This window comes from Lissotriton vulgaris, chromosome 6 (assembly GCF_964263255.1).
Source record: "Lissotriton vulgaris chromosome 6, aLisVul1.2, whole genome shotgun sequence".
In the NCBI taxonomy this organism is placed as follows: domain Eukaryota; kingdom Metazoa; phylum Chordata; class Amphibia; order Caudata; family Salamandridae; genus Lissotriton; species Lissotriton vulgaris.
The window spans coordinates 708,446,903-708,468,300 of NC_141694.1; the positions used below are offsets into that span (position 1 = coordinate 708,446,903).

General features: G+C 45.3%; 1 protein-coding gene across 1 annotated transcript in view; it reads left to right on the forward strand.

Moving 5' to 3' along the window:
• Positions 1-21,398, forward strand: part of PDSS2 (decaprenyl diphosphate synthase subunit 2) — a 694,554-nt gene that overhangs the window by 542,443 nt on the left and 130,713 nt on the right. The window contains exon 5 of the mRNA XM_086926695.1: positions 13,792-13,965. Within this exon, the coding sequence (XP_086782821.1) occupies positions 13,792-13,965 (174 nt within the window). The remainder of the gene's footprint in view (positions 1-13,791; positions 13,966-21,398) is intronic.

Below are 21,398 nucleotides of genomic sequence, written 5' to 3' on the forward strand. Positions count from 1 at the left end.
TAGCCACCCCGCACATACACTATGACGTCATCAAATGGCGCGAGTGTAAGGGCCCTCCTGTAATGGTTAAATGGAGTTCACGGTGCGTACAAGGGTAACCAGGAGAGGTACGTACTCTCCCGGTAACCGGCCCCTTGTTGTGCATGCGCACTCGTACGTGAGTGCGCAGCTGGAAAAGGATCCGACACCGGTTAGCGACCTTGCCGTAGGCCTCAGAATTTTTTAATCCAAAATTGATAAGTAGGATGTTAGATTTGGTTAGGAATACGCTGTATTAGACATTTGTTAAGGTTAGCCCTCCATACCTGTCTACCTTGATGTAAATCTAATGCCAGAATTTTGCATTTAATAATCATGTAAATAATGTTTATTTTACAAATTTTTGATTTGTTTTCATATTTTAATAAAAACGGCCGGGGGGGGGGGGCGCAAGACCCCCTGCCTTCCAAAGAAATCACTTGCCTGGCTGAATTACAACTGGGATTGTTTGTGGTGTTTGCACGATAGGGAGGGGGTGGTCAGTAGTCCCAGACCATGTGACACTGTAGTGCCTGTCTCCTTATCTGACCGACCTGTGTGCCACTGGCTGTTTGGTTTACTATTTTTTGCATAAAATATAGGGCAACTTTGTTATTTTTGGATACATTTTGATCAATCTAAAATACACAAATATTATTCTAGCCCTTCCAATGATAACCTAGTTATCCAATTGTTTTTTGGAGAGTGGGAAAGGCTTAATAAATTGTTTCCTTACGTGAAGCCCAGGTTATACTTTACATCGGATTGAGATTTGGGAGGAGGAAAACAATAATAAATCACATCATTTCTTTCGTAGAGATGGACAGTTTATTCAACAGAAAGAGTTCTGCTAAGTCAGGTCCTACCTGCGCCCTGACCCTGCACACAGACAGATGGACTGTGTGCATTTCGATGCAATGCTGGGTAACCTGGTGTCGAAGATATTGTTACATTCCTCATTAGTCTCATATTTTCTTCGCTCTGTAACACAGCACCTCGGGTACACGCAGGCGGGAGGAAGGCTGCTATCTGATTCTGGAATTTTATTTAATTTCTTTCATTGATTTCTGTAAAGATAAAACCTCATTATAACATTATGGGTCACATGGATATGTTTGTTCCTAAGCAAGTAAAGGTAATTTAAGATATTCTTCCTTTACATAGAGATTTGAATCGATTTATGGAAAGTGCTAGGAAATGAAAAGGCTCGGGACAGATGTATGGTGGTCCAGGGTGGGGCATTTCTTTTAGGGGCAGTAGGAACATGGGGACTACTTTTGAGTTTGAGAGATGGGATACTGTGTCACAGATGTCCTGTGTGCTGTATTAAAAGAGCATAATTGCCTACTGCACTTGTAATACAATGGACGATATATCTGCATCGTTAAAAGGAATATCACGTGCTTAAAACTTCAAATAAGGCCCATATACACATGGCCTGATAAAACAGGTTTTTGTTTATGCGTCCATGGTCTCAGGTCGGTTCTTTGCTGAAGGAAGTGGTTGAAGATGGGTGAGACTTAAACTAAACATCTCAAAGCATCACAAGGGATATCTGATATAACTTACAAGCAGTCTTGTATGTAATTAAACAAAAGGAGAATATCAAACTAGCTACACAGTATTAAAAGACTAGTTTTGTAGACTTTCCTAAAAGAGTAGAAGTCTGAATATTTCTTAATTGGAACGTGTGCATGTTCTATTCGGTTGGACCACTGATGGACTATGATCACCCGTTAAAAGCGGTTCTTCTCGAATGGGGAATGGTTGTCACCTCAAAATATGGTGAACATAACTGTACAATACCTGTCTTTAACCTTCCGGTGCATCTACTCAATATCCATAGATCAGCTCCGCAGCAATAACCCTACTTTGTTTTAAAATTACAAAAATTAACATTGCCAGCAACTTAAACCTCCAGTTCACCCCCCCCACCCGAATCAACTGCATCTAACAGTGATTGCAAAGGAAACCTAAAATACTCAGTTTCGTTGCTGTGATGGATGAACACATTGAAATCTTAGCTTCGATTGATGTCTCATGCACCACAGGCAGACATGAGGTGAAGAACAATAATTTTGCCAGCAGAGGTAATGTGGGGTGTAATTGGTGTGATCCAGTGTGGAAATGAATGATACCTTCATTAGTGACTGAAATCCAGATTGTGTGTACATATATCTATTTTTTGTATTTGCTCATGAAACTGGTCTGTTTCATGCAATTGCTGTAATATATTCATTTATTTGATTGATGGTTTATATACTTCTCCTTGACTCTGGAGTATGTGTGTGATATAGAAATAAAACAATCGATTACATGTTAAATTAATAGAGCAGCAATCTTAAGGGATAATTTATTCAACCCAAAAGAGTGCCTCAGAGGGGGAAATTTACTCACAAGGACAAATTGAATCCTTCTGCTGAACATGAATAAAACAAAAAAGTAAAACAGTTAAACAACTGTACTCTTTCAAAGGTGAGTTTTAAATGTTTTTTTTTTAAGAAACAATAGACTGTGGTTTCAACTTAAATAGCTCAGTAGTGAGTTCCAGAAGGCGGTAGCCGCTCCTGAGAATGGCCGGGGTTGTTTGTGGGAGATTCCAAAATGTGTACTTTCCATGAGTAGTGCATTTTTGCTATGCCAGTCTCTTTTGCCGCCAGAAAGTTTAAGCAAGATAGAGGTAGGAAAGAGCGTTATGATGCAGGTGCTTTGTATGGGAGACACCCAGCTTCACCATCTGCCCTCATTTAAAATCTAATGTAAAGAGATGATGGGGATAATAGGATCATACCCCCAGATTCATCATGGTCATGTTTTGCGAGTCCTTAATAGCAAATTTTAAGGATTCGCTATTAAAGACTCGCAAAACGGGATGCATGTAGAAATCGCAATATTTTATGCGATTTCTACTGCTTCCTTATTTGCGATTCGCTAATTGCTAATCGCACATAAGGGATGGCTTTCCCATTCATTCCTAAGGGCCTAAAGGCCCATAGGAATGAATGGGGAATCATTCCTTATTTGCGATTAGCAATTAGCGAATCGCAAATAAGGAAGCAATTTCAAGAGTGCCAGGGTGTCCAAAGGACACCCTGTAGCACCCCTGAAATGGTGTTGCGCACACACATGTCCAAAGGACATGTGTGTGTGTAACATACAACTAAGAAAAATGCACTAAAGTTTTTGCTATTTACCACGTAGTTAGACTTCGCTGTAAATAGCGGCCCCAGATTGCGAATTCGCAATTTTAAAATGGTTCATGAATTGCATTTAAGGAATCTCAAACTGAGATTCCTTAATGCAATTAATCGCAATTTAGCGATTTCTAGAATTGCGATTTTTGCATTTGGGATGATGAATCCCAAATGCAAAAATAGCGCTCGCAAAGGGCCAGATTCTGAGAATCTGGCCCTTTGCGAGCCGATTTCGGTTTGATGAATCTGGCTGATAGTTTCTGGAGGATGAATAGAGTGTGTCCGCAGCAGGAAATATGACTTTTTGAGGATTAATTGATGATTGTAACAGACCCGCCAGGACTGCATTGTCAAAGTCTAATTGTGACATAATCAGTGTGCGCATAGCAGACTTTATTTGCTCAGGAGTCAAGAGAAGGTTAATTTTCTTTAGGGTGTGACGGTGGAAGATTGTTGCTTCGGTAACTGTGCAAGTGTGTGGTACATTTTAAAGGGAAGAATCAATTCTGAATTCCTAAGAGATCACAATGGGTGAGAGAAAAGGAGAGAAGCTCCAGTGGTCAGCTCTTTGAGTAGATCAGGGTGGAAACTGTTTTTGAGTTTTGTTGAGAAAGAATAAACATTTTGGTTTTAGTTTTCGCAAGATATTTGGCATCCACGCTTGGAGCTTGATGATAACTGAGTGTGGCGTTCTCATGTTCTCAATCAATCAATCAGGGAATTGTAAGCACACTACTCACCCATGAGGATCTCAAGGCGCTGGGGGGATGGGGGGACCGCAGTTCCGTTCAATCAAAAAGCCAGGTCTTGAGCGCCTGGGCGCGTCTGATGTCGATTGGAAGCTCGTTCTAGGTCTTGGCCCGGATGTAGTAGAAAGCTCTTCCCCCTGTTCTGGCTCTGCGTATGCGTGGTGTTTCGAAGAGCACGAGTTTGGCAGATCGGACGTTTCTCTTGAGTACATGGAAGGTGATTCTCTTATTGTGGTATTGGGGTCCGATGTTGTGGAGGCATTTGTAGGCATGGGTGAGTATCTTGAAAGTTACTCTCTTCTCGACATTGAGCCAGCGGAGATTTCGTAGGTGTTGGCTGATGTGCTCGTGTCGAGGGATGCTGAGGACCAGTCTCGTGGTGGTGGTCTGTGTTGTCTGGAGCTTGCAGAGTAAAGACCTGTTGATGCCTGCGTAGAGGGTGTTTCTGTAGTCAAGTTGCTGGTTATGAGTGCGTGGGTGACTTCCTTCCTTGACTCGGGGGCGGGGGATCCATTTGAAGGTCTTGCGGAGGATGCGGGGACGGTGTTGAAACAGCCAGACGTGACGGTGTTGACCTGTCGGCTCATTGAGAGGGAGGAGTCTAGTACGATGCCGAGGTTTCTTGCGTGGTCTGTGGGGGTCAGAGGGCTGCCGAGGTCAGTGGGCCACCAGGTGTTGTCCCATGCTGATGGGGGGGTTCCGAGTACGAGGACTTCCGTCTTCTCCGAGTTGAGCTTCAGGCGGCTGTTGCTCATCCAGGATACGAGGTCCTGCATTCCTTCCTGGAAATTGAGTCTAGTGGTGGTGGGGTCCTTGGTGAGGGAAAGGATGAGCTGGGTGTCTTCTGCTTAGTATAATATGCTGAGGCTGTGCTGTCTGACAATGGCGGCGAGGGGGGCCATGTAGATGTTAAAAAGGGTTGCGCTGAGCGAGGATCCCTGGGGTACTCCGCAGTTGATTCCGTGGGTTCGGAGAGGAAGGGTGTCAGTCTGATCCTTTGGCTTCTGCCGGAGAGGAACGAGTGGATCCAGTAGAGGGCGGTTCCTTGTATGCCGGCGTTGTGTAGTCTGGCGGCCAGTGTGCGGTGGGAGACGGTGTTGAATGCTGCTGATAGGTCGAGTAGGATCAGGGCTGCGGTGTGGCCTTGGTCGAGGAGGGTTCAGATGTCGTCTGTGGCGGCAAGTAGGGCGGCCTCGGTGCTGTGGTCGCTACGGAATCCAGATTGATAGGGTCTAGGATGGAGTTGTCTACGATGAACTTTGTTAGTTCTGCTTTGACTGTCTTCTCAGCAACTTTTCCTGCGAAAGGGAGGAGCGAGATGGGCCTGCAGTTCTTGAGGTCTGTGGGATCTGCTGAGGGCTTCTTGAGCAGGAGTCTGCCTTCTGCGCGTTTCCAGTTGTCGGGGAGAATGCCGGGCTCGAAGGTGGAGTTGATGGTGCATCGTAACTCTGGCACGATGATGGTGGTGGCTCTGTCTGTGGTAGATGTTGGGTGGGCAGGGGTCTGTGGGGGCTACCAAGTGGATGCTTTTCAAGGTCGAGGTTGTCTTTTTGGTCATGAGCGGTGTCCTGGAGGAGATGGTGGGTTGGTTGGCATACCGGGTGGTTGTGCGGTCAGTTGTTTGGTCGTTGAAATTGTCGTAGAGGTTTTTGATCTTCAGGTGGAAGTAGGAGCCGAGCTTGTCGCAAAGGTCCTGGGAGGGGGTGATGTCCGTGGCTTCGCTGGGGGGCTTAGTGAGTTCCTGGATTTCGCTGAAGGGTTCCTTGTGATTGCTGGAGTTGGAGAGTATTTTGTTGTAGAAGAAGGTTCTTTTGGTGGTTCTGATGCGTTAGTGGTATCCCATCATGGCGTTCTTGTAGGTGGTGTGGTTTTTAGGCGCTCTCTTGTTTCTCAAGTTCTATTCATGGCGTATGCAGGTGCGTCTGGCTTCTTAGAGGTCGGTGGTGAACCAGGTGGCTTTTCTGGGGCGCTGTCTGTCGGAGATGCGTAGCGGGCGAGCTTGCCTGCGCAGTTTGAGATCCATGTATGAAATTCCCTGGCTGCGAGGTTGGCATTAGTTGCAGCAGCGGGGGTGTCGCAGTTGAGGGTGGAGTTGAATTGCTCCTCGGTGACTCTGCTCCAGTTCCTTCGCGGAGGACGCGGAGCAGGTTTGGGCTGCTTTGGTTTGTTGACGAGGAAATGTACGCAGTGGTGGTCAGTCCAAGGGGGTTGCGCGGTGTGGCTGAAGTGGATGTTGTTTCCTCCTGCAAACGTGGGTGTGGCCTGCCTTGTGGGTCGGTGTGGTGATGAGTTGTTTTATTCCGATATTGGCACTTTGTCCAGTAGGGTGGTGGTGTTGGGGTCGTTGGGGCTGTCGAGGTGGAAGTTCAGATCTCCGATGAGTAAGTAGTCCGTGCAGGCGATGGCGTGGGGTGCGATGAGGCCGGTGATGGTGTCGCCGAAGAGGGCCCGGAGGGGTCTTTAGTCGAGGGTGCAGTAGAATGTGGAGTTGGGGCTGGTCTGGACCTGGAAGTGCAGGTGCTCGGCGGTGGGTAAGGCGCAATGGCGAGACCTCCTCCCGGGTGGTTGGGACGGTCCTTCCTCTGGATCTTGTATTCATCTGGGAAGGCGACAGCGATGTCAAGGGCTGAAGAGGTGTTGGTCCAGGTGTCTGTAAAGAAGGCGACATCAGGTGAGAGGATGACCTGGACGTTCCATATCTCTAGGCCGTGTCTGTGTATGGAGCGTATGTTGAGGAGGATGCATCTCAGGGTGTGGGTGGTGTTGGTGGCAGGGGCTGTGGCGAAGGTTTGGCAGCAGCTGCGGCAGGAGAACTGGTCGTGTTTGGCGTGGAATGCTGACAGTTGTTGTTTCTTCCGGGGTTGAGTTTGAGGAGGGTAGCCGAGTCGTAGCGGTGGATGGTCAGAGATCCAGGGTCTCTAGCACGGGTCGCAGTCAGGTCACGGACGGGCGCAGACAGGCTTGCCTTTGGCATGAAGCGGCCGCCATTAAATAGGGGATGGGCGAGGGAAAGCGCAGCTGGGAGGTGTGAAATGACAAGGGGGGAGGGGCCAAGGTGACGGCGACGGGACTAGGGCTATGAGCCCAGAAAATAACCGCAAACAAGAACAAAAATACACAGCAGTACACAATACCAAAAAACAAAATGACAAACAGATGGCAAAAATACAATAAAATTAACGAACTGGGCAGGGACTGTGAGGGCACAAAACCGGTAGCAAGGATAAGGGGCAGGCAGAGAGTGGGGCGAGAGCGGTCTCGAAACCCGAACCAGACTGCAGCAGCTACAGACAGGCAGCGCTGCGGGGAGAGTGAGCGGGATTCTGCCCAGAAGGCCAGAGGTCTTGCTCCGTCCTGTATTGAGGACTTTTTAATGTATACCCGGGTATCTGTTTACTGATGAAGAGCAACTCCCGTAACCTCACAGGTAGAAATTAGTGGCTTAAGGGATAAATTGGAAAGCAAATAAGCCAGGATAGAGCCATAAGGTACACTGCATGATTCAGTGAATGAGGATGAGGTGTGGTAGCCGACCTTTACCATTTAAGAGTGGTTTAAGAGAAAGGAACCAAACCAGTTTAGCACCATTCCTTAGTGACCCACATGGTGCTTGACATCTGCCAATTACTGCCTGTCATCCACAGCATTGAAGGCTACTGTAAGATCTAAGAGTACAAAGAGACCGGAATCTAGTATTTGATGAACATATTCCAGGGTTTTTACCGTGGCGGTCTTAATATTGCAACCTATGTGGAAACATGGCTAGCAGCTTGATAAGATATATTTTTAGTTTATTCAAGCTGTCAATTGCAAAGATCCACCTCCCTCCTCCTCCTAAGGCACTCAGATAAATACAATTTATTCCGTACAAGAAAACAACACCATAAAATGAATCCCATTTTGACTATTTCATGAAAAAGAAAACTACAGAAGAGAAACATGCACGTGCAAAACTTGTTCCTGCAATTTTAAAAAACAAATTTTTATCAGCAACTTCATAATGGGTGTTAGTGGAAAAAGGCAAAGGCCTTGTAAACTACATTTATGCTAACTAAAACCCACATAAATAAACATTCTTTTCTAATTAAAAACGTTCATACAACCTCCCCGTGACACATCTGCATGATGGTAGAGTGGCCATCAGGCAGTGTTCAGCGCAAAGCCACACCATCTCTACATGTCCTCACCTCTTCAGAAACGCCCATCTCTTACATGGAGAGATTTTCTTCCAAGCTGGCAGACCTAAAAGTGTGTACATTGAGTGAGTAGGGCACGCTTTCACTGCCTCCCATATTTCATAGGTTTGTAAGGTAAGATGTTTTTCCACCTTAAAATTGTTGCCCTTTGCATGTGAAAAAGGAAAGAAAAAGAAACTTGCTTTGCAGAACGTGTCTGAAATCTAAAGGTTTTATTTTAGGCATGTACGTGAAAATCTATGATTTATGCAGATGTCCATCCCTATTTTTTTTTTAAAAACCCACAAAGTCAGAATTGTAAAGCAAATCATAGGTTGCGCCCTACAATTCGGGAATTTATGTCTTTCTTTTAAGTCCTTTATGAATTGCCCCGGTTCGATGCTTACACTGTTTGTATTGTTCACGTGATGCTTTCCAGTGAGTATTAGCATAATGTATATTGACATATGCACATGACAGATCACCCCCCACTCCCCCAACAAAGAGTGACGGACAGTGCTGTGACATTTATGGAAAATCGATTTATGAACAGGGAGCTTAGTACATTTGTTGCTACGAGGATTAATATTAAGTCTTCAATGCGATTGAAAACGGGATCTATTCTGGGGTTCCACTTCTTTCATCGCACCATTTGTGACTGTTCTGGTATTTAGAAACCCTTTGTTTTTTGCTAATCATAAAAATGTATTTGATTCATTAAATACCTATTTTTCCAATACTGTGTTTCTTCTTAATCTTCTTTATTCTGGAAACTAATATGGAACTGTACCACCTTAAAGCAGAAACGTTTTTTTTAACTTTGCCTTGGGACAGAGGCAGCAGTAAATCAGCCTTTTCTAAACTCAAATCAAAGTGCATGGATGTCTTGTTGAAAGAATGAGCTATTGCTACAGGAAAGACCCTGGGCATGGACGGGCACTATGTGCATACCTTACAAAGATACACCGAGGTGTACAAAATATGATGGATGGAATGCTTGAATTATTTTAAACCTCTGGTGCATTCCAGTACTTCGTTATTTTGCACACCATGCCATCTCAGTTTGGCAAATCATTATTTGCCCTGCAGCATAAATAACAGTCCAGCTCGAAGTGCCAGGCCAGGTCCATCTTGTACCAGAACACAAGCAACCCAGAACAGTTGTCGCCCTTATTAGGGCTCATCAGCCAGGTTTTTTTAAATTACAAAAATCAACATTTTCCTTATTATAAGTTTACATTTATGATTTTAATAGATTTCCAACGGAAAACCCCTAAAATTACATGACTTCTCCTAGAAATGTGTTCTCTCGATGAGGACTGCTCCTGTTGATGGTTCAACAGACAGCAAATAACAGAAATCCTCTTGATTTCCCCGCACAATAGCTCTGCAGATGTTAAGGAATGGACCAAGTGGATCACTGCTCTAAACTGTACTCCTGTCCTGGTTGACTCCTCCAAATACATGGGTATTACTCTTGACAAGAACTTAAACATGCAATTCCACATCAACTTGATGGCCAAAAGCTCCCGCTTTCACTTGAGCTAGCTCAGGAAATTGAAACCATTCATTTCATCTACTGACCTTAAAATGACAGTACAATCCTTAGTCATTTCTAGGATTGAGTATGGTTCCACTACACTTTCAGGCTTCCCCAAGATCTGCACGTTCCCTTAAAAACGTGCCTCAATGCTGCAGCAAGACTCCTTATGGGATCAACGAAAGTTGACCTAATCTTTTCACATCTGAGGCTTTGAACTGGCTTCCAGTCGAAGCCAGAATTCAACTTAAACTGGCTTGTATTACCCACAAAGGCATCCACCACAAAACTCCGATGTACCTTGCTAAAAAAAATTAAGGTCTTGGAGGGAGGAAGACCCTCGCAGAGCGCTAGGGATCTAGTCCTGCAACCACCCTTATTCCAGAAGAAGAAAACCTATGACAGCCTTCTCAGGAGCGGCCCTTAGAATCTGGAATGCGCTTCCCCCTCACATCAGAAGAATGAGCTAAGATCTTCCTTTTGACCAAATTCTTACCATAAGCTGTCGACTTAACTCAATCCTTATCACACCCCAACAGAAGCTGCCACCCAATCCTTTCCTATAATTTCCATTAGCTATGACTCTGCTCTCTCCCACTAGCTCTATCAGAACAACTATGTGCCTGAATGCTGCATTTCAGCAAGTCCTTACTAGCTGTGATCTGTCATTTATTGTACACTTATTTTACAATTTTTCTTATAACGTCTTCAAAGTAACATTGTCTAACTCAAGTACTCTGCATTGACCCTATTTTACTGTACCCCATGATTCGTTTTGTTTATTGCCTTTTGTTGTAACTTCGTTTTTTCTTTACCATTATGTACTTGTTAAGCACTCTGATACCCTTGAGTCATGTTTGCGCTATATACAACCTTCAACAAATAAAAAATACAGTCTTTATTAATACCCATGGCAAGATTAAGCTTCTTAGGCGCAAAATATTTTTTTGTTCATGTGAAATTATTTTTCCTGTGGAGAAATCTCTTTCTGGACATCCTTATGAAATAAGGGGATGGGGTTGTGCCTACTTTTCCTATCCTGCAGTTACGCTTACCCCAGCCTTCCTTTTGAAGCACAAGTAGGTGTAGTTAAAGGCCAGGAGTGAAAGTGGTTGTGAATATCCACATAGTTACAACTTTGTTGGTCGTCCAGGAATTTTGCCATATTTGCGAGTTTTCCGTGGTTCTAAGTTCCATCCAAGAGCATGAATATTAATAAATGTCAACAGATCCTGATGCTATGAATTAGAAACTGGGAATTTAAGACCATAATAAGCTTTTTTTGTGCACCCAATTTGTGAATCGTCAATAAAGAACTTTAGAAACGTATCCCGTGTTCCCTTTGAACACCTGCAACGAACAATCTGAAGATGATTAAAAATTCACAGACAATTCATAGATATTTATTTAAAAGTTGGAAGCCTCCTTTTGAGTGGGCACAAGGGGGAAAATCTGCATAGGTGAGGGTAGCGTGAATGTTCATTTGCACATTCCCTTCCATTTTGACTCGTATGGTGGTGTCAAATGTCAAAACCCCTAATTGTAGTGTCTCCAAATCTGGTTTTGTATGTTGTGACCACAATCCAACTTTTTATACAAGAAGATACGGAACTCACCTCGCTTTACCATTCCAACCTGGAGCTTGTCCTGGATCAGCTGGCACCTCTGAAACTAAAAAAAAACCAGAAGCATCCCCTCCAGATCTTGGTTCTCTACGGACATTAACGAAGAAAGAAGACACCTAAGATCCATGGAAAGAGCCTGGAGGATCAACCCCACCTCCCTCAACCGGGACCAACTCAAGGCAGCACGCAAAATCTACTATAATCATATCAAGAGCAAAAAGTAATCCTTCTTCTGTTCCGCTCTAGACAATGCTAAAACCCCCCCAAAGAACTCTTCAACATCATCAGGAACCAAACCTCCATTCCAGTGATAACCAGCATGGCGGCGTCCAAATCCCACTGTGACGACTTTGCTAGCTTTTTCAACGAAAAAAATTGCCAAAATTGATCGATCATTCAGCGCTATGCCCTCCTCCCACACAGAGTCCCACCCCCCTACACCTATCCACATCAGGCCAGCAACCGCAGCTATTCGCTGGTCGTCCTTCCGGCCTATCCAGGTTGAAGCGATAAGCAATCTCATAGCCACCGCAAAACCCTTGTCACACTCCCTTGATCAGCTACCCCCGGGACTGACCAAAGACCTGAAGCTCACTCTAGCCCCAATTTGGGCCAAGATCATCAACAGCTCTTTGAGCGAGGGCACCATTCCTGACTGCCTTAAACTAGGTCAAGTCACGCCACTCCTAAAAAAACCCGGCCTTGACCCCAAGGACATGAACAACTTCAGACCAGTCTCGAACCTTCCACTTTTATCGAAAATTCTGGAAAGATGTGTGCTGTCACAGCTAACCCAACACCTAGAGAACACGAATCTACTCGACCCACACCAATCAGGGTTCAGAAAGGGCTGCAGCACTGAAACCGCAATCCTAAATGTCCTGGATGATCTACACATGTCGCTCAACTCCAACCAATGTAGCCTTCTCATCCTCTTAGACCTCTCGGCTGCGTATGGCACAGTTGATCATACCCTGCTACTCAATGTCCTCCAGGAGAGAGCGGGTTTGGAAAAGACGGTTCTAAAATGGTTCTCCTCCTTTCTCAACAACCGCACACAAACAATAAAAATTAAAAGCTTTGAATCGGACCCCTTCCCCATTAGTAGAGGAGTCCCACAGGGGTCAGTACTCTCACCACAACTTTTCAACATCTACATGGAGCCCCTCACATCAATTCTAAGGAACTCCAACATCCCCTTCCACCTCTACGCGGACGACACACAACTCTATCTGGAAACCACTTAGATCGCAGACATCCACAGACTGAACGGCACACTCACAGAGGTTCAACATTGGCTCTCATCCAACCACCTCAAACTCAATGAAGATAAAACAGAAGTGCTCCTCATCTCGAATAAAGATGAAAACCCCCAAATAGTAGAATGGCTCAAAGCCTTAAACGCCCTTAATGTTCCTCTCGTGCCTACAAACTCCGTAAAATCCCTAGGGATCACTCTTGACCCTAAACTGGACATGACAGAACACATCTCAAAAACAGCCAAAAGTGCTTTCCTTAACCTGAAACTTCTCTATAAACTGAAACCCTTCCTCCCCACGAAGGACCTGAAACAGGCCACTCAGGCACTCGTGCTCTCCAGAATTGACTACGGCATTGCAACTCTGACTAGAATAGCCAAATCTCACCTGGGACCTCTGACCACTACCCTCAACGCCGCAGCAAGAATGGTCACGGGAACAAAGAAATACGAGCACATCTCCCCGGCTCTCAAGGATCTGAAGTGGCTCCCTATTGACCAACTAGCCAGCTTCCGTAAAGCTTGCCTCACACACAAATCCCTGCATACAGGCAAACCAGAATATCTGCCCACCAAACTCAAAAGGGCCGGTCAGTCTAGGAACCTCAGAAGCTCCAACACGCTCCTACTCATTCCTCTGAACTTACAGAAACACAAAACATCTAGTAAGTCCTTTGCCGGTAATGCTCCTAAGATATGGAACTCCATCTCCCCCATATCAGATTGACTGCCTCCTTCCTGAAATTCAAAATGCTACTCAAAGCCCTATTCCTGGAGCGCTCTGGATCGTAACGTGAACCCCTCATTTGACTTTGAAAGACCATTATTTCTACGATCCCAGAGCCGCATGACTCGCTCTCGATCTCCGCCCTGTAGTTACGCGCATGTTGTCACTATGCAGACTCTTACTTAATTGCGCTCATGTTGTTACTGTGCAGACTTGTACTTCCCCGCCTATGCTCCCTGCCCTTATTTACCTTCCACACTGTCTTTTTTATGCTTATTTTTATTTGCTGTGAAGCGCTCTGATACCCTCGGGTCCAGCTAGCGCTATACAAAACTTCAATAAATAAATATATATTTATTTAATTTTTACCCCTGTGTAGCAACCACCTTGGCCAATCCAAAAAGTCTGCCTCTCTTGCAATGAGGACGAAAAATCGATAGTAGGATGGAAGAGCAGAAGTGTCAACTGTCAATGTAACTATGTCCATTTTTCTTTTATGTTTCAGGAAAACAATATTACTGACGACATTGGAATATCAACTTGGAAAGAGCAAATTTTCCTGTCGCATGGTGCATTGCTGGCCAAGAGTTGCAAGGCTGCGATGAAATTAGCCAACCATGATTCAGTGTTACAGACTATGGCATATAAATATGGCGAGCATATGTCATTGAGTCACAAGGTATGTTAATTTTAACAATTTAAGTAAGCTACATTAATAGCTAAAATGCAAAGTGCTATTTTTTAGATGGCGGTGTATTCTTTGCGTTCAGTGCTGTATTTCACCTCTATTTTTCAGTTGTAGCTTTCTTGTGTTTCAGTCCAGAAGCAAGTTGGGAATGGGTCAAATAGTCACTCGCTTAACAAAATATCTGCTAGACAGTTCCATACCATTATTATTGCAGCATCGCCCCCATGTAAATAGCATAGTCACCCAATTTAGACAAGAAAGGCAGTGGGTGCCCTGGAAAACGGGACAGTATTATCACTAAACCACTAACTAGCTCTGGGTGGAACTTCTAAACTTAGGATTCTACTTCCAGGACAAAGGTGGTAGAACATAATAACAGCATTGCATTGTTGGCTTATTGATTGGTAACTATTCATAGTGGTATTGGCTCTCTGCTCCTTCTTAGTTTGTCAACCCAACCCAGTGTCCCAGAACCTTTCCGTATTTTTTGCTTCCCAGTTCCCCTTTACTGGTTATATTCTGCCCTTGTGCTTTTTGTCTTTGTCCTTGTTACTTCTATCTTGCTTGTCTATCATCTGGTGACTGCTGCTTGAAATGTTCCCTACTTTTTATCACCCGGGAGTTCAGAACTGGTATCCTGGTTAGTGTCTGGCCTTGTCACTGCCTCTCCCACTCTGGATCACGGTAAGATACACACCCCGATAGTGAATAATGTCTTGCTCTGCAAATTTATACATTGAATGGCAGGGCCTCTGACTTTCTCACACTTACCATCTTTATTCAGAACTCACTTCACCTCCTGCCTGACAGTCGGTCACCGTACCACTCTACTAACAGATGCCATTTCAGACCTTCTTCTCCCCTATTTTCCCCTCCTTTCCCATGTGAGCTATTCAAGTGCTCCGTACCTTCATCAAGAGTTGGAGATGGACGGGATTCTCAGCAAATCCACTTCCTCAGCCAAAGCATCACAGTCCTTTATATTAGGACGCTTCAGCTGCAACTGTGGGATCCTGTCTCCGCCCCACACTGTTTAACTTTTATGTTGCTCCTTTAGCGGATTTTCTCAGGGAACCAGGCTTCATTCCAGTCTCATAGGCTGATGACACCCAGCTTGTAATGGCTTTTGATAAAAACTCCCCCAACACCCAGTTGACCTTCTCCGAAGGCATGACAGCCATTGCTGCCTGGATGAGGAACAAATTCCTGCAAATAAATGCGGGGAAAACGGAGATCATGTTATTCAGAGAAGCTCCTCGGCTCTGGTCCCCAGAATGGTGGCCAACTGAACTGGGTGCCGCCCGGTCCCGAAAGATGTGGTAAAAAACCTAGGCGTACATCTAAATCAAAAACTCACGATGAAGGAGCACTTCACCACCACCGTATGCTCTTGCTGCCATACCCTAGCCTTTTATGGAGGGTTTTCCCTTTTCTCCCTCTGACAGTATGTAAATCACTCCTCCAAGCATTAGTAATAAGTCGCCTAGATTATTGCGATGCTCTTTTGATTTCAGCTAGCGAGTCTTACCTCGATAGACTGCAGGTGGTTCAAAATACAGCAGCCCGCCTTGTCTCCAACTATCCTGCCAGGACCACCTCTTCCCCGCTACTTCAAGGATTACACTGGTTACCAATCCGCAATCGTATCAGATTTAAGATCTGCTGCATTGTACACAAGGCACTAAATGGCAATGACCCTAGTTTCTAAGCAGATAGACTCACCCGTTATCAGCCTTCCAGAGCACTCCGTTCAGGCTTTAAGTTTTTTCTTCCGGTACCTCGTGTTAAGAAATCTGACATAGGTGGGAAAGCCTTCTATTGGGTAGCCCCCTCCTATTGGAACCAACTTCCCAGCCACCTTCGGAAATGTCCAGACTATCTACTTTTTCGTAAGTTCCTTGAAACTGAGCTTTAAAAAAAATCTTATTTCTTCCTAACTGTTGCACCTCCGTAGTGCAGAGGGAGATACCCCTCTGGTGGTGATTCAGGTGTTTAAATAAGTCACAAATAATAACAATAATAACTGCACAGGTGAACATTTACCATCTGAAAAATCTTTGTTTACAATTAGTGCCAATTGAATCATTTTCACAATCTTAGCAGGCAATACATTCACTGCTCCTATTGTGTTTTTCAATTTCCCACTCAATCTTTTATGGAATTCTGTTCTCCTCAACATTACACTTCCATTAACAGCCTTATCAATTGAGTCACAGAGGGTTTTCCACTGAAAAAAAGTGATGGATGCAGTACTCGAATTAATCGCAACTAAGAGAAATGACCAGTGCTCAGATTGATTCAGGTACTCCACCCATCACTTTTTTAGTTTTTCCAATGTGGCACCTTAAGTGAAACTGATATAGTTGTGGGTCGCATACTCGCTGTGTCACTGGGTGAAAATCTGCACCTAATTCCTGGCCCAATAAGGTCTAAACTGGTCTGTACAGGGGTGGAGAATTTCTATAGCCTGATGCCCAGGACATATTCTTTGGGGTCAAGGACAGCACCTTTTCTTTTTTACTTTGTTCAGTAGACAAGCAGACCAACTCCAACCCTCTGCCAGGGCCAGCCTTAGGCATGTGCAAGCTGTGCACCTGCACAGGGCCGCCAAACCCCAGGGGCCACGCCAATTTATATCCTTAATATAATAATCCTCTGAGGATGGATACATATTTGCGTGGCGGCCCCCAAGGCAGGGATTTGGCGGCCTCCGGCTCTGTTCCACTTCCAAACACCCTGACCCCCTTCCTGAGCTCCAGAGGGCTCCGCCCTGCCCGGACCCCCTCTTCCGGAGCCCCCTACCTACGCTCCCTGCCCAGGGCCGCCATGAGCCTAGAGCTACCCCTGCCTCTGCTGCACAAACCCATTGACTACCATCTTGCAACATCACAGTATGGCTGTGGGACAGAGTATTGTATGCCACAATGGCAAGATTCCTATCCATATGTTTAAGTTGTTCTATATTGTATATATGACTTATTAATGCAAAGCCTTTACTATTTGGCCGAGCGATCTAAGGAAACACACTCAGCGTGCATTACTGAAAGTTGTCCCAATGTACACGTTTGCAAAATGTAACAATTGGAGGTAATTTATTATACTCTCAAAAAGCTACCTTGTCATTTGCAAATACATCCAGAACCCAAAACGTCAGATTGTTGAGTAATTGTTTTAAAAAAATATACTCAAGAATTTGGGCAAATTGGAAAATAAATTTGCTAAACCATTGTGCAACTTTACACACACATTTTCTGAGGCATCATTTAAATCATGGCAGTATTTAACAAGCATTTACAATGCAATGGTCTCGGCATTATTAAAGGTAGAGCTATTGGCATTGCTCATGACATTTTTTTTCATTTTTTTTTAAACCTAAATAAATGGTATTGTCATTTACAATGGCAATAGGTGAGCATTAGAGAGTAGTAGAGAGTATTCGCAGACACAGAGGAACACACCACACAGTGGATGCTTACATCAGTAAACCCACACTGTCCAACTCCATACTGCCAAGATGCTCTTAACCGCCCATGCGAGAGGCTCCAACCCATTTCCACATGCGAGGAGATTATGAAGACATAGTACTATAAAAATAAGTAAAAGAGAACTCACTGTGCTTCTTAACGCTTTCTTCAACTGATGGACTCACACTTCCTGAGTTTATGATACTGTTATTAAGTTCCTATGTTACTGTCACCAGTAGTAGAACTGCCTAATAATATTTGATCCCTTCTGCTGCAAGACTTTGTTCATAAAAACCTTTCATGATGTGTCCTGATCTGGTGCGAGGCTTTATTCACACAACTTACAACAGTCAGTGTCCTGCCTGGCTGTAGAAACCTCTCCTTTTGTCCTGTGATATCGAGTTTTGCAATTACACTTGGCACTGTTAAGAGCTGCACCTGGAATGGGAACTTTGGGGCACATTTTTTTCTAGAGTACTTGCTTTTTTCGAACTATTATTTCAGAAACGTTATGTAGTGACAGCGCATTCCAAAGCATTGATCCCACATTCTACTGAGCAGCCAATGGATTCTGTACCTTCAAGGCTTTGTATGATATGGACCTCAACCTTCAGTTACCAGATGTGCAGCTACTTATATCAGGGCCAACACTGGAACATAGTCTGTCGTGAACAGTTCCCACATGTTTAATATCTGGGCAGTCTGTTCCCAAGACACTGGTTGCAGTGTATAGTTTTATTCCTCTGTCAGGATTTCTTCTATGCACTGAATACCCAGTGTCTTCTGTAGCCAATATCCTGAATGAATTCTTCAAGATGTCGTAAAGTAAGCTGGTGAAGGAGCACACAGGAAACACCCTGACAAGAAGAGAGTTTATTGAAATTAATTTGCATTTATAGCCCTTACTACTCCTGGCAAAGCGCTTAAGCCTATACATTGACAGTACACATAAATGGCCCCACCGTGAGCAGGTGTAGTTAGATGTTCAGTCCTGGCACCTTTGGCTCAATGACCTTCCAAGAAAGCCTCGTGACCTTATCTTCCCATGCCCTCATTAGGTACCCTGGCACGCAAGACAGCACAGCTGAAAAACCATGTTTAAGTGAAACTGGCAGGGCATGGAAACAGGGCTTAAGGATTCTGTCACTGTTAGCGAAGTTCGAATATTGTGAGGGATACGAAGGGCCCTCCTTTTCTGATGCATTGGTACCCCTTGTCCTGTGTGCCACCATCATCCTATGCTGCCTTTAGCCAGAGCATCCTGCCTTGTGCGTAGTTAATTTTGCTTTTGTCACTGGAAGCATTCATCTTGCAAAGTACACCTGGCTAATAGCAGAGCAGGTGTACCTGTCCTATAAAAGCAGTGACAGCTCCAAGTACTTCAGTGGAGTTAGCAGACACCTCCAGGGCCTGGGCAGACCAGTTCCCAGATCTGAGCTGTCATCGAAGAAAGGGATTCTGGGAATTGTAGTCTTGGAGCTGTGCAAATGACTAATTTAAACAATGCACCTGGTGCCACTTGCCTACCCAATGAAAAGCTAGGACTGGACCCGCAGTTGCAGCCAGGAGACATGCTGCCGGAGGGTAACACTACACACAGGCTGCTTTGGGTACCCGGAGGCGCTGATGAACTCACAGCTGCCTCGGGGACCGTATTGTAGGGATGGGAGCGAGAGAGAGAGAGAGAGCTAGAGATTGGGAAACGGTAATGACGAGAAAGGGTAAAGCTCAGTGAAACTATATACACAAGAACATAGAAGCAGCACAACGAACAAATGCACGGCAGCCATCAAGTGCGCGCACATATTTTACACTATAGTCGATGTTTCTATACACACACGAGCGAGCCCACTGCACGCTTCAGCGCCACCCCAACACCCAGCCATGTGGAACGCAGGCAGTGCCTCGAAAACCCCTCGTCAGCAGCAGGATTCTGCTGAGGAGGAGAGGAGCTGAGAACTTGCTTTGACATGTCCGAAGGGTTTGTGTTTTCCTAAACAGGTCATTAGTGCCAGGGCTTGGCGCAGCTGGCAGACATGAGGGTGAGGCTAATGTGCAGGTTGCTGCACACCCAGATATTAAGAGTGTGTGCAGATGTAGCCCGGAGTGGTTACACCTGGTCTGCGCGCGGGCCGCCGGCCATCTCTCCAGGGGGAATCCATTGCTGCTTCCCCACTAAGGAGACCCAAGACACCCCACAAATAATAAATGGTTCGGGCCGTCGCTCTGACGAAAATCTGGAGGAACATTTATGGCGAAAACGGGCATTTCTATGAAAAATATAAATACATCTCGCAAGCCGCAGCTTTCATGTTGAAAACAGAACGTAACTAGCATCATCCCTGGAACATGCCGGGCCGCCTCCTCCGGCACCGGAGACAATCATCCGGCTGACGGGGGCGCTGCGGGGAGGAGGGGACTGGAGGCCGGCGACGGAGACTGCAGGGGACGGGAGGGGAGACTGAAGGCAGAGAGAGAGAGGGCGGAGAGCTGGGAGCGAGTGGAGAGCTGCAGGTTGGACAGCAATGGGTAGATCTGAGAGAGACTGCTGGGGACGGGAGGGTAGAGAGAGGAGGGAGACTGGATGGAGGCGAGCTGGGAGTGAGAGTGCAGGGAGGTTACAGGGCAGAGGAGCGCGCAGGACGAGAAGCGCCGAGAGGGAGCCTGCCGGAGCAGGGAGATACGGACTGGGAGGACGGGTGAGAGCGAAAGGGAGTAGGGAAGTGGGAGTCTCCAGGGGCTGAAAGGATCCTTCCGAGGCCGACTGGCAAAGTGACGGAGCCCGCGGCAGAGCAAAACTTACCTAAAGTGGCAGCGGGCTGCCTCATATCCTCTCACGGCCAGACGAGACAAACAATGGCGGACACAAGCTTCCGGTTTTTTTCGGATTTGGTGGTGTGTTCGGTGTTCAAAAGTAGGCGTGGCTAAAAAGTGGAAAGAAGAACACCGAACACACCTCCAAATCCGAAAAGGACGGAGCCTATTTGGAGTGACGGCTCTCTCCACCAATGGCTGGCCTCCGTTTAGGAAGCCAGCCAATGGGAGAGAGCCAAAATTAGAGGCGGGATAAAGAGCCCCTCTAAGAAAGATAAGATCTCGCTACCTCCGGTTCCAGAACCGGATAGTACCTCGACCTAAAAACAAAATAGTGGTCCACAATCAGAGTAAATCCATTATGCGCAACATGAAAAGAAATGTGTGGCCTCATCCGTAAGGAAAGTCACAAAAGACCACCTGCAGGTCTATGATCCTGCATTGGTGTAGATTTACGGCGTTCAGGAATTTACAAGAGTTTACTCAAGCAGATCTGGCTGTTGTGCTCCTAGGAAACATTTCCGAATTCCATTCTGCTGAATGATTGCAAATTCACTTTAATTTTTTCTTTCCTGTTTTCTCTAGGGAGGAATTATTTTTCCCCAAAGAGAAACTGCTTTCCCTAAACCCACCTTTTTTTCGTAACCTGGAAAAAGTTCCAATCTTGTTCTTGTCAGGAATACATTTTCTCCTTTTCTAGTGTAGAGGGTGCACAAATCTACTGGGCATTCCAGCTCTGGAACTGATGATTTCCTCCTTTTTTCAGTGACTGTAGCTGTGCAGAATGGTGGAAAATCAGAGCCTTGCTAAAATCCAAAGCCTGATGAGCGCTGACAATAGTAAGAGACGGTATTAGAGCTTTGAAATTAAACTACTGCCCTAATTTCTCACCTCAGGTGCATAGTAACAAAAGGGGCAAGTTGATCTTTTTACATCACAGGTAGATTTCTGAAGCATCCTAACCCTTAGGAAGGCAGATATTTTACAAACTCCACACCCCTGGGTCTGAGGTTATATATGTTCCTGTTCAGAGGGTGGGGTGTTAATGCTGACTGTTCATATTAGAGCGGAGCCAATGATTATTTGAATAAAGTTGTCACTGAAGTGGCACAATGAGGATAAAAGAGAATGGACTGGAATGTGTCC